General features: G+C 39.4%; 1 protein-coding gene across 4 annotated transcripts in view; it reads left to right on the plus strand.

Moving 5' to 3' along the window:
* LOC124155372 (reticulon-4-interacting protein 1 homolog, mitochondrial-like) overlaps positions 1-13,478 on the plus strand; it is a 62,845-nt gene that overhangs the window by 31,236 nt on the left and 18,131 nt on the right. The window contains exons 11-12 of one of the 4 annotated variants that reach the window (XM_046529131.1): positions 210-277; positions 7,328-7,473. The exons of 1 other annotated variant lie outside the window; for it this stretch is intronic. In XM_046529131.1, the coding sequence (XP_046385087.1) occupies positions 210-277; positions 7,328-7,443 (184 nt within the window). In that variant the 3' untranslated portion in view covers positions 7,444-7,473. Of the gene's footprint in view, positions 1-209; positions 278-7,327; positions 7,474-13,478 lie in introns of those variants that run through there. 2 more of the 4 variants (XM_046529132.1, XM_046529134.1) reach the window with 2 other exon arrangements.

A 13,478-nucleotide genomic window follows, 5' to 3' on the forward strand; every position in this document is an offset into this window, starting at 1 on the left:
TCCTCATAAATACCCATACCCGTGAATGGTTGAAGCCCTCACATGAGGATATTCTGGGTTGGCTGTTTTGTCTCTTGAGCACCTGCAAATTTGTCGTGGTATTTTTGTTTGCAGTTGGAGCTTTCAAATCTTTGGCAGCGTTCAGTGCATTGGTTTAATGTCTGTCCTTTTCTCTCATTCTCCCATCTCTGTCTTGCCAACAATTGCAGCAAAGTTGCCTTTAGCGTGAGCGCACCGGCCACTCAGGAGCAACAACAACGCGGGGGGCCAACGCAAAGTACGTAACCCCACGCTCTGTGTGTATGTGTGTGTGCATCTCTGCATTTGCACCCCTGGTTTCCGTGGAAACCCGATTTTCCATTGCCTACCTCGTTTGAGGGAAAGCCCTCATTCGATCGACCTTTTCATCTTCCCTAGTCAGTGTACAAGCTTATAGGTATTTGCACACATAGAGTGAACAAGTATGCATGAAGTATTTGCACTCAACAGAATCTTATTCTGTGATGTTTTTTCTACTGTTAAATCTCACCGGTGGCCCAAGTCTCATATTACGTGAGCATTAATTTTTCCTTCGTATTCATTCATGCTTGGCAGGAAAGGCTATGTTAGTACCAATAGAAAGAGTAATTAGAGCTGTTTGTTTAATCTCCCATTTCTACAATATGAGTACATGTTGAGATGACATTACTTAAGAAGAGGGATGCACAATTGTTGGGACTGGTCTACTTTACTGAAGTCCGTTTTCCGTCCACCGTTTTCCAAAGCTTCAAAACATTAGTCATCAATTAGTATTTAATTTCAGTGTTATGTCTGCTAAGTTTTCACCGTGTGTACGTGTATTTATCCATATCTTTATTCGCGTCTACTCTGTGAAGGAGCTCCATGATAATTCCAAATTTTCCAGTGAACTATGATACCCTCATCACACGTTACTACAAATGGTTGATCCAATCTTAACATACACATTTCACGCACCTATCCAGCCATCTCAATAAACTTAAGAAAGATTATTGTCTCTTGCCTACAGTATGAATTTGTATCATGGCCTGGGAGACGTCTAAGATAAATAAAATGCTCAAGTTGTGCTACTCCATTTAAAGTAAAATAATGGATGGTGAAAAAAGTTTTTCTAAAACTACAGATGTGAATGCATTGTCAAAATTCAAATTACTTGGGTTTCATTGCTACAGCACTAGAGGCAGTCAAGAAACTGCTCCAGTTTATGCACACTCGGGGGGTTAATGTGATTACACTGCAGTGGCAAGGGAGAGGGATGGAGGAACGTGATGAAGTGTCTGCTGGGACAGCGTCAGGTGGGCAAGTGTGTTGATTGGGTGGAAAGTAGAGATGGGTCAAATAGCAGATTGTACATACTTGAATTCAAATATCGAATTCGAATATTAAATCACGGCTTGAATATTCAAATATCTCAAATTTCTAATACCTCTAATACTAGAAATGCACAAAGCATAGTACATGTTATTCTTTTATTTCACTTGATGATTGTATAAATAAAAAGGAATGCATCAAATACATTTTAAAAATCAGCTGTTTAAAAATCAGTTTGAAAAAATCCCCCACATTGATTGTTTTCCTCTACATCAGCTATTTTCAGTTGCACTTTTCCGAAGGTATCTGTTTTTGTTGGGTGACATTGCTTAGACGGACTTGTCATCTCTAAAGCCAATTAATTTTTTATCATCTCAACTTTATTACACTGATTTTGAATTGTGGATCAAGAATTGTGGCAAAAGTGGATAATTGATCTTTTTCCAGAAATTCACACTGACTTTTAATGGAAAACAGCAAATGATTGACAAAACCCTGTGCCTTCTTAGTTTTTAGGACATTAATAATGCCATTTACGAAGGGGAAAACTTGAGAAAGTGTGACTGCACTTCCACTAGCAAGGAATGTTGCTCCTTCAAAAACATCCAGAACGTTAATCGATTGTTAGATAGCATCACACTGTGGTGGAGTTATGTCAACATTAAAACTCAGGTTAGACTAATGCAGCTAATGTTATTTCTTGCTTCTGTTCCAGAAGACGCTTCATCATTTTCAAAAGCAAGTTCCATCTTGTTGGTTCATCCTGAATGAGCTGAGATTGAAAAGTGGTGTAAATAATTTTTTGAATGTTGGTGTATTGGTGGTATGCAATCAGCCAGAGGCATGCGGTACTGTCGTTGAAATCACTGACGAGACCCAGTTTTTTTTTACTATTTTTTTAACAGAAATTTCGATCCTTTTTCAACTATGATACGTCATTGCGAGATGTCATTGGGCATAGAGAAACAAAACTGACATCAGGGGAAGCCTGCATCCTTGCAGTATTCGAATCGGTGATGATCTTTCCGATGAGTGGAATGGTTCGGGAGCAATAGCTGAATGCGTGACGTAAGGTACCCCAAAAGTCGATTTTTTTTCTGCCATTTTCTATTTTTTGAGGTGCTTCAAGGGGGAAATTAAGGGTAATCAGAGTTTTCCTCAATCATTTTCGGTCCCCCACGTCGAACGATATCTATCTATTCACCACTAGGCCCGTTTCACATGGACGGTCCGTGTAATGCGGCTGGATAAGGTTTCATTGACATTAATGGAAGCTTACACATAAGTGCGGACGGTCCACACATGAAGGAGGCATCCACGTGGCCCCTGTGCCCCATGGATCATCTGCGGGCGTACAGGTTTGTGCAGATGGCTGATGCGGGCCAAGTAGATTTGTCAGTAGAATTAGAACAGGCTTGAAGGTGCGTCTTTTTGCTATGGATAGTCTATTTGACACTGGGAAAATAACTGAACAAATTATATTCATCAGCGCGTGGTTCAGTAAATATGGTCACTAAAGCGGCTTTCAATGTTCTTCGTGCCACAATAGGGAGCACCCAAAACCTCCTTTGATGGGCACTTTTCTTCCGTATTTTCTGACCTGGTAAACAGTAATAGCTTGAATTGCACTTGGCTGAGTGACGTTCTTCTACCTTGGCAAGCTACACACAGCTGACATTGTGCCTATGTGAACAATGTATGCGTCTCCTCATCCACGCCTATGCAAACAACAGCAACCACTTTCCGCCCCCTGCGATCGGTGGTGGAAAATTGGTGGTCCTTATCATTACTCCAAAAGTAATTCATAATTGTAATTATTTGTTTTGCCGTGACCGGCAGTGAGAAAAAGATTAAAAGAATGCATATATTACTTTCCGATCTCATGGCGTCCAACTTTATTCTTTTGAGAGTTGCTTGCACATTTAAGGGTTTGTGAGTTTTTTGCTTTCACCACCATTTGTAAGTAGGGGTGAATGGAGGACTTTTCTGGGGGGATGCACAAGGGTCTGATGGGTGTTCTCATATTTGAGATTAAAAACAAAATACATATGTGCAACGATTACTGTAGGAAATATTCTCTTCTTTTGTAATGAAAGTTATCAATATTAAATGAAATGATTGATGACGGAAGTGCTCTGGAGCACTGGTCCTGTGCTCTTTTTTTCGGACTGGTCAAGTGGGAAGTCAAAATGGCAGAATGAACTAGGGTGGGCTAATCGGATTATGAGATTGAGGAGATGGTTTTAATTGCGAATGGAGGCGATTATGGTCATTGAATATTAATGATTATGGTTGAATATCATTAAAATGAATTTTATTGTCCAATATTTTGGTTCTACAAAGTAAAGCCAGAAATTTTGGGCTGTATTTCACACCCCTTTTCCCGCATGCCCATTCGAAATGAAGCTCGTTCCCCCAGTAAAGTAAAAAGAAGGTATTCTGTAGTTTACTCACTTGTAACATATTCACTTATTATCACTAATTACTATGATAAAGCATTTATTCATTCAAATTATTTTTATATCTTAGTTTTATTCAGATTTTAATTTATGGCATGATTTGATGTGTTGAAGGATGTTCTTACAATCGTTTATTATACTGTATTCCCCTTTTAATATTTTTGTTGCCTTTTGCTTTACATTATGGCTGCTTTTAGAGACATTTGAGTTCCGTTTGAGGGAGATAGGAGAATGTCTACAGAGAGATAGTGCTAGCTATGAATTTATTTTTAAAAATTTCCTTTATATCCCACCTGTGTGTGCCTATGCAAGATCTCTGCCTAGCGTTGGCACATCACCAATCAGTCTAGTACCTGACTCCAGCGAGCTATTGGCACTGCCCCAGATCCATGATAGGTAACCTGATTTGCTGACTGAGACTTCACCCTCAAGGAGCTACGCTGGCATTAATGTGGTGGATCTTTTGTACAGATCTGTGCCCTCATGCCAGGTTTCCATTCATTTGCCTAGTGACTATCGGTGACGTTAACTGAATTGTATTTGTAATCCTATGACGTTTAGCTGCCGTTAAAATAAAAATTGTTGACCTTTTATTATCTTGCTGCTACTGTTGAAAGAGGTGACCGCGATTGCTATAAAGTGAACTAGTAGTACACTGCTGATTTTTTTCTTTTCCGATTTTTTGCTCAATTTTTTTCCTTGTTGATCGTAATCCTCTTGGTGGTTCATTACTAATTACTAATAATATTGAAATTCTTGATTTGTTCTGTCGTCACTTAAGCAAGCTTCCATTGCTCGTGGCTCCCTCCCAGCCCCACCAACTTCACCCATTGGGCACAACGCAAAAAATTGTGCTGTCAGAAAAAGTGATCAATTTGGTGACCATGCAAGGAATATAGAGCTACTCTCTAAGGTCTGACTAGGTAGAAGTACTAATTAACACTTACAATTAAACTTCAACCACTCGTATGTCTTTAGGCCGACTGACTGATTGGGGTTCATATGATCGAGGCTAATGGGGAGGATAGGGGGAGGAGGGTACGGATAACTGAGCATTTACCCACATCAGATCCAACCCCTGCTGTGCTGTTTGTGGGTTTAATTTGAGATACTGGAAAATGTTGACATGGGTTGATTCTATAAGCCCTGTCTATAGTTTTGAGCATGAAAGCGTAAATTTTTAACCAGGAAAATTCATAAAAACCAGAAAAATTCATAAAGAGAGACCAGTTGAGTGGGAGTAGGTCCTCTTGAGACATTTGCTACCACTGTGTGACTCACTACATAGTGGGTCAAACCCAACTTCTGCTCTGCACAAATGCAAATTGTTCATTATTTTGTGGTTTTTGTCATTTAGCAATATGGGAATTGAAACTAGGTGTGTCTATTATACAGATGGTAACCTATGTGGTGTGACTGGAAGTTAGGGGTGGTGACCCATTGGTGGGTTGCACTCCTATTAGATTGGATGGTGCCATGCACAATGGCTGACCAGCAGGAACTCAGCCTACCACTCATGATTGGAGCAATCTCACGTATGCGCTATTCAGTCTACGATGCATAATCCCTGTGTTTTATGACCCCAGTACTGACGTCACTTTAGAATAGAGTTCAACTACTGAAGTTGAAAAAAATGGGATTGGTACTACGTGGGTCATACATCAAATGACCCTTTGTGTGGCCCCTGGCGTGGTTGAGACTTGGTCAGGTGGCCCTTGGCATCCCTATATGTACAGGGATTATGTAGCAGCATGGAGAGACAGCAGTGAGCACTTGGAGAGGTAGCGTGATGGAAGGGCCTCACAATGAAGGCGCTCTCAATCTAGTGTTGTCCCTGGCTGCAGTGGGTCCAAACAGTGGCTGCCCCCCCACCCACTCCTCTTGTCGTCAAGGCAGTGGCTAGAAGGTGAGCCTAAGCGTGGGCCACTGCAGTGGATGCCAACACAGTCTGAATAATCCTGGGAAGGGAGATTCTGCTCCACAGCAAATGTGTTAATGTGAAAAAATTAGCAAAGTGTAGGAGCGTGGAGAGAAGAGAGTTGCAACAATCCAATCTTGGAATTGTTGAACGGTCGTGTTGATTTGTGTGACTAATCTGATAGCCATCTGTTTATTTGAAATGTTATTCCTAATGCTGATGATCTGGAGTGCTCTTTCTGTAGTGCTGAGGTGTGTGGAAGGGGTTGAAAAAAGGATCAAAAATGTTGTTGAATAAATAGACTGTGCTCCATCTCTAATCAAATCATCACGCACACACACAGGGTAGCTATTACTACATATGTATATGTGTGTTTTTTTCCATCTATATATGCGATATGTTAGTTGGTGGGAACCAGTGTCACCTCAGGGAAAAATTTCTGTTCATATTGTATCCATTATGAAAATTAGTTTTTTGTTCTTTAGGTATCATTGTTGCAGCACACGTATGTAGTATAAAATTATTCAATCTTTGCCAAGATTTTGAGATTATTGATGAAGATGTAGTATAAAACCATTAACATCCGCACTGAAATGATAATTTCCTGACTCCATATTCTTTTATCTTACTTTGAGAAAATGTATACACATTGGGAAATGAAAATTCACTTTGTTAAGTTCATCTATCTTTATTTTTGATGATGGTGGCGACAATTCTATGTATGTCATTCCCACAAATAAAGCCGCAAATGTTAGAATGTGTGTCCATGAAGTCTTTTGTTTGGGTGTCCATTAATTACATTTAGGGAGGGAGGGGGTCAAGTTTATCTCACCCACACTCATGTGGGGGTCTCCACAAATATTGTGTATAAATTTTTAGAAGTATTTAAGTATTTTGATGTTCGATTTTCTCATTGACTTCTAGACTATATTCTTATTTGCCTTTTGCACTAGCCTTACTAGTCTTAGTTAAAAAAACAATCAAGCAAATTATGTCTTTTTAATAAATAAAACACAGATTAACGTATTTACCTTTCAAGTACACAATTTGAAAAATCTCTTTTGTGTGGCTGGATTCTCGAGTATCTGCATTCGAGATGCAAGTGTGTGTGTGTGTGTGTTTGTATAGGTATGTATAGATTTTTTTCCCTTTTCTTGGTATTTCCATTTATTGAGCCTTGTTGCTGTGGTTTTTTGTACCTCTATTAATTGATTTTCCTGAATTGTTGTGTTATTGTAAAATATTTCATGGGCCTGAGTGGCTCATGACAATAAATGACTTGAATTAGGAGGGGAAAGGTGGTTGAGCCATTAGCATGGCATCTCACGAGGGGGAGGGCGCAAAAAAACAGTAAATAATGATTGCCTGATTGCACAAATTTACATGAGGATTTTGTGTCACTTTGGAATTTGTCCGATAGATGTGAGTCAGTGGGTTAATCATTTTGATTGTCATATGTATGATTCTTTCCTGGTGCTCGCTTCTCAACTCTGTTGAGATCTATCTCTGTGTTCAGTGAGTAATTGGTGGTGTTTGTGTGTGCTAGCAGGTGTATGCTCAAATGGACATCCACCCTCTTGAGTGTCTTCTCTCGTAACTTACATCTGCGTTATTCCAACAGATCAGAGGCCTGCTGCCAAAGGTGCGGCTACGCACGCATTGACGACAGGTAGGAAGGCGTTGGGTTTGACGGCAGCCGCCACCGCACATGGCACTCACGTGGCTAAGAGCAGCTAGTGTTGTTCGAAAGAGGTGCAGTGTTGAGAGGTAGTCATCGTTGTTGATGAAGACGTTGTGTGTGTGAGGACGTACCAATTCCCCTTATACATAGTAGTGTGCTCTTCTCCACTCACTCACTCATTCGCATTGGGGCATTTCATACACTTTTGATGCCTTCTGCTCCTTCCCTCGATTGCACGGCTATCATTTCCCGTGATGATGATTGTGCATGCCCACTCCCACGTCTGTCTGCATGCGTGACAGGGGTGCCCACGAATGTTGCGTGCAAAGGCACCCCCTGAATCGTCTCACTGCCATCGTCCTCTCCTCTCCTGCAGTGGAGTGCACAACTGCACCAAAGTACAAAATCCACCTGCCATGGTGGCTGTCATTGAGGGGATGTGCATTATGTGATGATTGAGGAAAATGTTCTCCTCCTCTGGACCATTGCTAAATGTGCCTCTCTCACAAAATTCTACAGTTCAATGACCTCTCAGTTTTATATTTTCTGGTCATTTTAGTCCAATAAGAATGGTTTTGGACAACACAGGTCAAGGAAATTACCAGAAACACTTCCAACACAATTCATTGAAGTTGCCACATTAAACAGAATTTTTGAACTGTTTTTGTTGGTGTGTATTGCGCATTATGTTGGATGTTATTTTTTCAAGTTTTATGTGAATTTAAAAGCTCTTTTTAGGAGAGCCTTACCTTTGTTGGTGTTTTTTTATTGGAGACCATATATACCTGTAGTATTGCTCTGTGCGCCAAATTTGAATGGATGTTGCACAAGTAGGCCAGTAACAAAATCAATGTCATTTCTTTCTACATTATTGCTGTACATCGAACATTCTTCTGCTCCACCCTGGGTAGACTTACTGGACTTACCTTAAAATTTTATGCCTCTTTTCAACTTGAAAATCTATGTCAATCTCAGCAATGAAAGAAGTGTGTCACATTTTTGAACAGAAATATAACATGCATATTATACCCCCTGTCAATGTGATCCACCACAATAGTGAAACGTCGTGATCTCATAGAAGGCAAAGGGGGTCGATTTTAACTGAATCTTTTGAGTTAGTCTGTAAAAAAGTGTCACCTGATTTAGAATTTCATTAACAGAGGCTGGAATTCTTGAATGACCCATCAGGAGCTCATTACCCAAACCCTTGGGACATTTATTGTGTGTACATTCATGAGTGTGCATATGTACAAATTTGTATTGATAAGTGTCTCTGTCTGTCAGAAAAATCAGATAGCACACTATGCTAGTATGATTATTATTTCCCTTCAAATTGAATCATAGTGCAGAGATTAATGACATTGATTGGCATTTTGCATGTACTGTGCCATTGAAATCATGGGATATTCTGGAGAAAACTCCTGAAATGATGATAACCTACTTAGTAAAATTGGGAGGTGAATTATAATAATCATAGGTTCACAGATGTATGTATAATTTATAATATATTTATATTTACATGTTGTACATATTTTGGAAAAATACATTGTTTTTGGTGTTATGATGTGTTTCATCAATTCAGAATGATTAGGTATGTACTCACTCCTTTGATGTTTTCTGCTAACTATTTGACCCTGGAATTGGTACTACTAAAGTGCCTGATAGAATCGCCTTGCATTTTAGGGCTATTGTTGATGATATAACATATGTAATGAGAAACTCATTCATGCCTTCTTATGTACGTATGAATACATACAACCACTAATTGTATACATGGGAAGGCCTTTATAGGGCAGTAGAGGTCAGCAGACTCAGTGTTATAATGGAGCCTTTCTTTAGGCTTCATGAAAAACACTCATGGTTGCAGTTATAAAATGATGCCGAAACAATTTGCACTGATATGTATAGCAATATTTTACCATGAATAAGTTCTTGTTTCAATTGCTGGAAGCAGATGGTCACCTGCAGAGCACCACAAAAGCAAAACAAATGGCACGCAATGATATTTGCAGGAAATACCTAAATACATACCTAACTTAATTTTTATTGGAAATCCAGGGTGGTAGCACGTTTGTGAATCATAGAAATCATTTTTTATTAATTATTCCCAGCTCATTTTCTGTGCTGGGCATGTTAGGTACAAAGAAAAAGGTGATTTTTGCTGCCTTCTACACAGTGGATCTCCTTCATTCTCTCACCAAACAAAAAAAGCATTTCCATCATCTCTTCACTTACTGGAAAAAATACCTTTTAGAGTATGCATACAAAAAATTTTTTAACCCAAACAGCAGCATTTTCTGCAGTGCTATTGTCAATGAGTTTTCATTGGCAACCATAGTCAGTAGCATCTACTCCTAACATCATGTCATCTCTCTCTCTCTCTTGGCCAATGAACTAGCGATGATTAGCTAGAATGAGAAATTTGATCAGTTCATAATTGTGTGCTCGTTTGTCATGGGAGGGAAGCCATGAGAAAAATAGTTGACTCACCAAAGGATAACGTCAGTAATTTTCAGGGAATCTTGTCCAAAGTGAGGGCTACCTTTAAGGGGAAAGTTTGCAGCTTAGCTTCATGTGCATGAGGTACAAACAGTGAGTGGTATAGTACATCTCTTGCTGAACCAGGCCCTCGGCTGCATCCAAATTTTTCCCTCCCTTTCCACCATGAGGACTTAATTGATGCTGATGAGGCACTGATTTATATTGACTCATAGCTGGATGTTTTTCCAAGTTTCAAGCTAACGTTGTTGAAAAATATGTAAATTTTAAGGTGCAATACCATGTCTGATCAGAAGTTTGTATTCTAATTTTGTCTGTTCCGCTTTACTCATGGCTTTCAAAATATTTTACTAATAACTTTAACCTATACCCTTTTCAACCTTTGCTTCATGGAAAATAGAAGTATCATTGTTTGTTAAGCTCACTACATTTATGGGCACAACCATTCCTTTCGGTTAAACAATGTAAATTTTGTCGCATACAATATGTAATATGTACCTACCTTTGGGTGAGTGATCTTGATTACATCCGTTGTCATACACAAATCAAGTGTAGACGAGAGAAAAAGGCAAAAGTAGAATTGTTGCTTGGACATGGAATGCCTTGACATCTTAGGCCCAGTATTATTGTCCACTAAACCTTATGTTAACTAACATAGTTTTCACATTGACTATGCAATATGAGAACTATAACCTTCTCCTATGACTGTAGGAGAAGGCAAAACTACTATGCAGTCTTGCTTTTCTTCTGAAATGTCATGATGAAGAGCCAATTCCAACATTTGCCAAGGTGAAATCATATATACGTGTCAAATTTTGAGAAACAGTATTCAGAAGATCCCCTGAGGATGAACAGCGAGTCTCTGATCAGAACGTCAGTGGGAGACATGGACAACGTCAAGCAGTGCAAAACCCAAGGAATTTTCTTCACTTTGGCATAGTTTAACTGGGGCTTGAGTTTTATCAAACTGCCACCAATTGGCCGACAGGAACTTTCTTCAATGTTGTCTTTTATTTAAACATCAACCATTTTCAACTATTCAGTAGTGTCACGCAATTCATTAGTCGTCATGTTAACCACAGTTTCTGGAAAAGTTTGTTGACTCCTGCCTCTGGCACTATGATGCTCTGGCTGTAGGTTATTGGTTTGAATGTCAAGTGATTCCTCCATCTCCCTGCAATTACGTGTGACTCACTCTTTTCTCGTGTGCTGAGGTCTCTTCCAAATATTCCTTCTCTCTGTCTTGGTTCTGTGGCTCTTATTGGGCTTGTTCTTCAACTTGCTCCTGTTCACTTCCCTGATCATCCACCTCTTTGTTTTAAGGTGGCAACTTCACTCTCTCAGCGCCAACTGTGAACTTTCCTTGAAATTCGACATCTCTCGAAAGAATGATATTATGCTCCATCGGCACTCATGGACTTTGCACCTCTCTTCTCCACTGTAACCAACAAGGGAGCCCTTTACTTGTTACGTCCATGTTCCTCTTCATCTGAATGGGTATGTGAGTATCACACACCTTCCACAATCCACCAATCCGATGAATGCATCTCTGTTGCACATGATTATCTTCATTCAAAATTCTGATCATAGACGGTGTTGACTGCATTGCTGAGAGCAACATTTGCAGTGCTTTTCTTTGCTGGTTTTCCAACTGCAGTCCATTTTCTGATATCTCTCACCCACCCCATTTAATAATTACAGACATCCTATTTTTTTTAAGTTTAATTTCCTGAATTTGAATAAATTTTCCTCTTCACGTATGAGAAGGATTCTCTTGATTGAATTTCTCACTGTTTGCACCTGTCAACAGCCCAACTAAATATGCTTGCCTTTTTAAGCTTGAAATTGTGCCATAAGGTGATTGAGATATTTGTTAAAAATTGCAACTGTGGGATATCAATAGAATAATAATATCAATAATAGTTTCTGTGAGGCAAAGCATGAAGTGATGTCTCACATTGGCGGATTTAGGAGGGGGGCATCCCCCCCAGACGATTCAAAATACGCAAGACATTTAATACGGTTATCATTAAGATCGTTTTGTGTATTAAGGAGCTTCAATAATTTAATTTCATATTGATATAAAGAGAACATTCTGTGTAGTTATTGTTGTTTTTGATCTCAATAATGGGAAGACCATATGAATGAAAACTACATACCATATAAGCACGTGTATGAGACGCACCCCTATTTTGAGCATCGAAGCTAAAGAAAAAAATTTTTGCAGCATTTTTTTAATCCTACCGCATGGCGTTGCAGACAAATGCCTGGACTTTCGACAGTTATCAAAATATCCTATTTCAATAGTAAAAATGTATGCGGCTTTTTTCAGCTCAATTTAATCGATATGCATGGTGCTCAGAGGTATGTAGGTACATATTCACTAGTAGTCCTAACCTTAGGGTCCCATAACAGGGAGTAAAAAGAGTTCCAATACGCCGTTGCTATACAATGCTTGTCCTACTCACGAACAATTTTGTTTAAAGGCTCTTATAGGAGTATTGCCATAGAATTGCAGCCTTAGAAAATTTTAACTCAAAACATGACAGGCACATAGCATGAACCTTCCTAAGAGATTGAACAACAATTGGGGGAATCTCAGCGCCGTAGCATATTAACCACGTTGTAGATTTCACTGAACCACACTCGGCCCTCCATCAGCCAATGCCTCTGACATTTTTTTTTCCTTTTCGAGACCCCACAGATCATAAATCAGTTGCCTCAAAGTAAAATATCAAAAGTTACACAGGAACAATGGAAACGTGTGTTTCATTCCTACCCTGTGTCACTAAGTGACATTTTTCGGTCTACCAGTTTCAATTCTCCAAGTTTCTGGAGGCCAAATGCTAGGTGAGTAACCTACTGAGCTCAAAGATATCTTGATAGCTTTCAGCAATTGTATGATACGCACGAGGTTCAAAAAAGAATGAGACCTAACGCGACGCATATCTGACGGCATTAAGTTTTTTAAGCTCTGGAGGAAACAAGTGTAGCATGAGTGCATTCAAACAAGACGAGACGTACTGGAAGCTTCAGGCAATGCAAACAGCTTATATCACATTGCTGTGCCTTCGCCCCTTCGCTTTGAAGGCAGCAACGTTACACGCAAGATCAGACGTGTTCTTCCCTTGCCCCTTCACTCGTACCCTCCCTGCTTGAAAGATGGAGGGAGTGTGCTCCTTCCCCTTGACCTCTCCTTCAGCGCTCGTCAGTCATAAGCATTTCCAATTTCTTCTATCCATCATTTAGTCCAACTATGAACAGTCATTTGAATTTATTAAACCACAGGTTTTGACACCGATATAATTTTCAGTTGCAATAATCCTCATAATAACGTCTACAGATATGTATATGAATATAAAACTGCTTCTTTTGTGTGAAGTGGAGCCTTCCCATCATGAATGATGAAGCCATAATTATTTAATAATGATACTGTGTGATGCTTGAGATTAAGAGAGAGACTTGTGAATTGGCACCATGTTATTTAATGGTTTCATAAATCAGTTTTATATTTTAGTTAACATGCAAACTTGTAATAAAAAGGGCTGGACAGAAGATGGTTCAGAATTGTCATAGCCATAATGCAGTCCAA

The sequence above is a fragment of the Ischnura elegans genome, chromosome 3, assembly GCF_921293095.1.
Source record: "Ischnura elegans chromosome 3, ioIscEleg1.1, whole genome shotgun sequence".
NCBI classification, from domain to species: domain Eukaryota; kingdom Metazoa; phylum Arthropoda; class Insecta; order Odonata; family Coenagrionidae; genus Ischnura; species Ischnura elegans.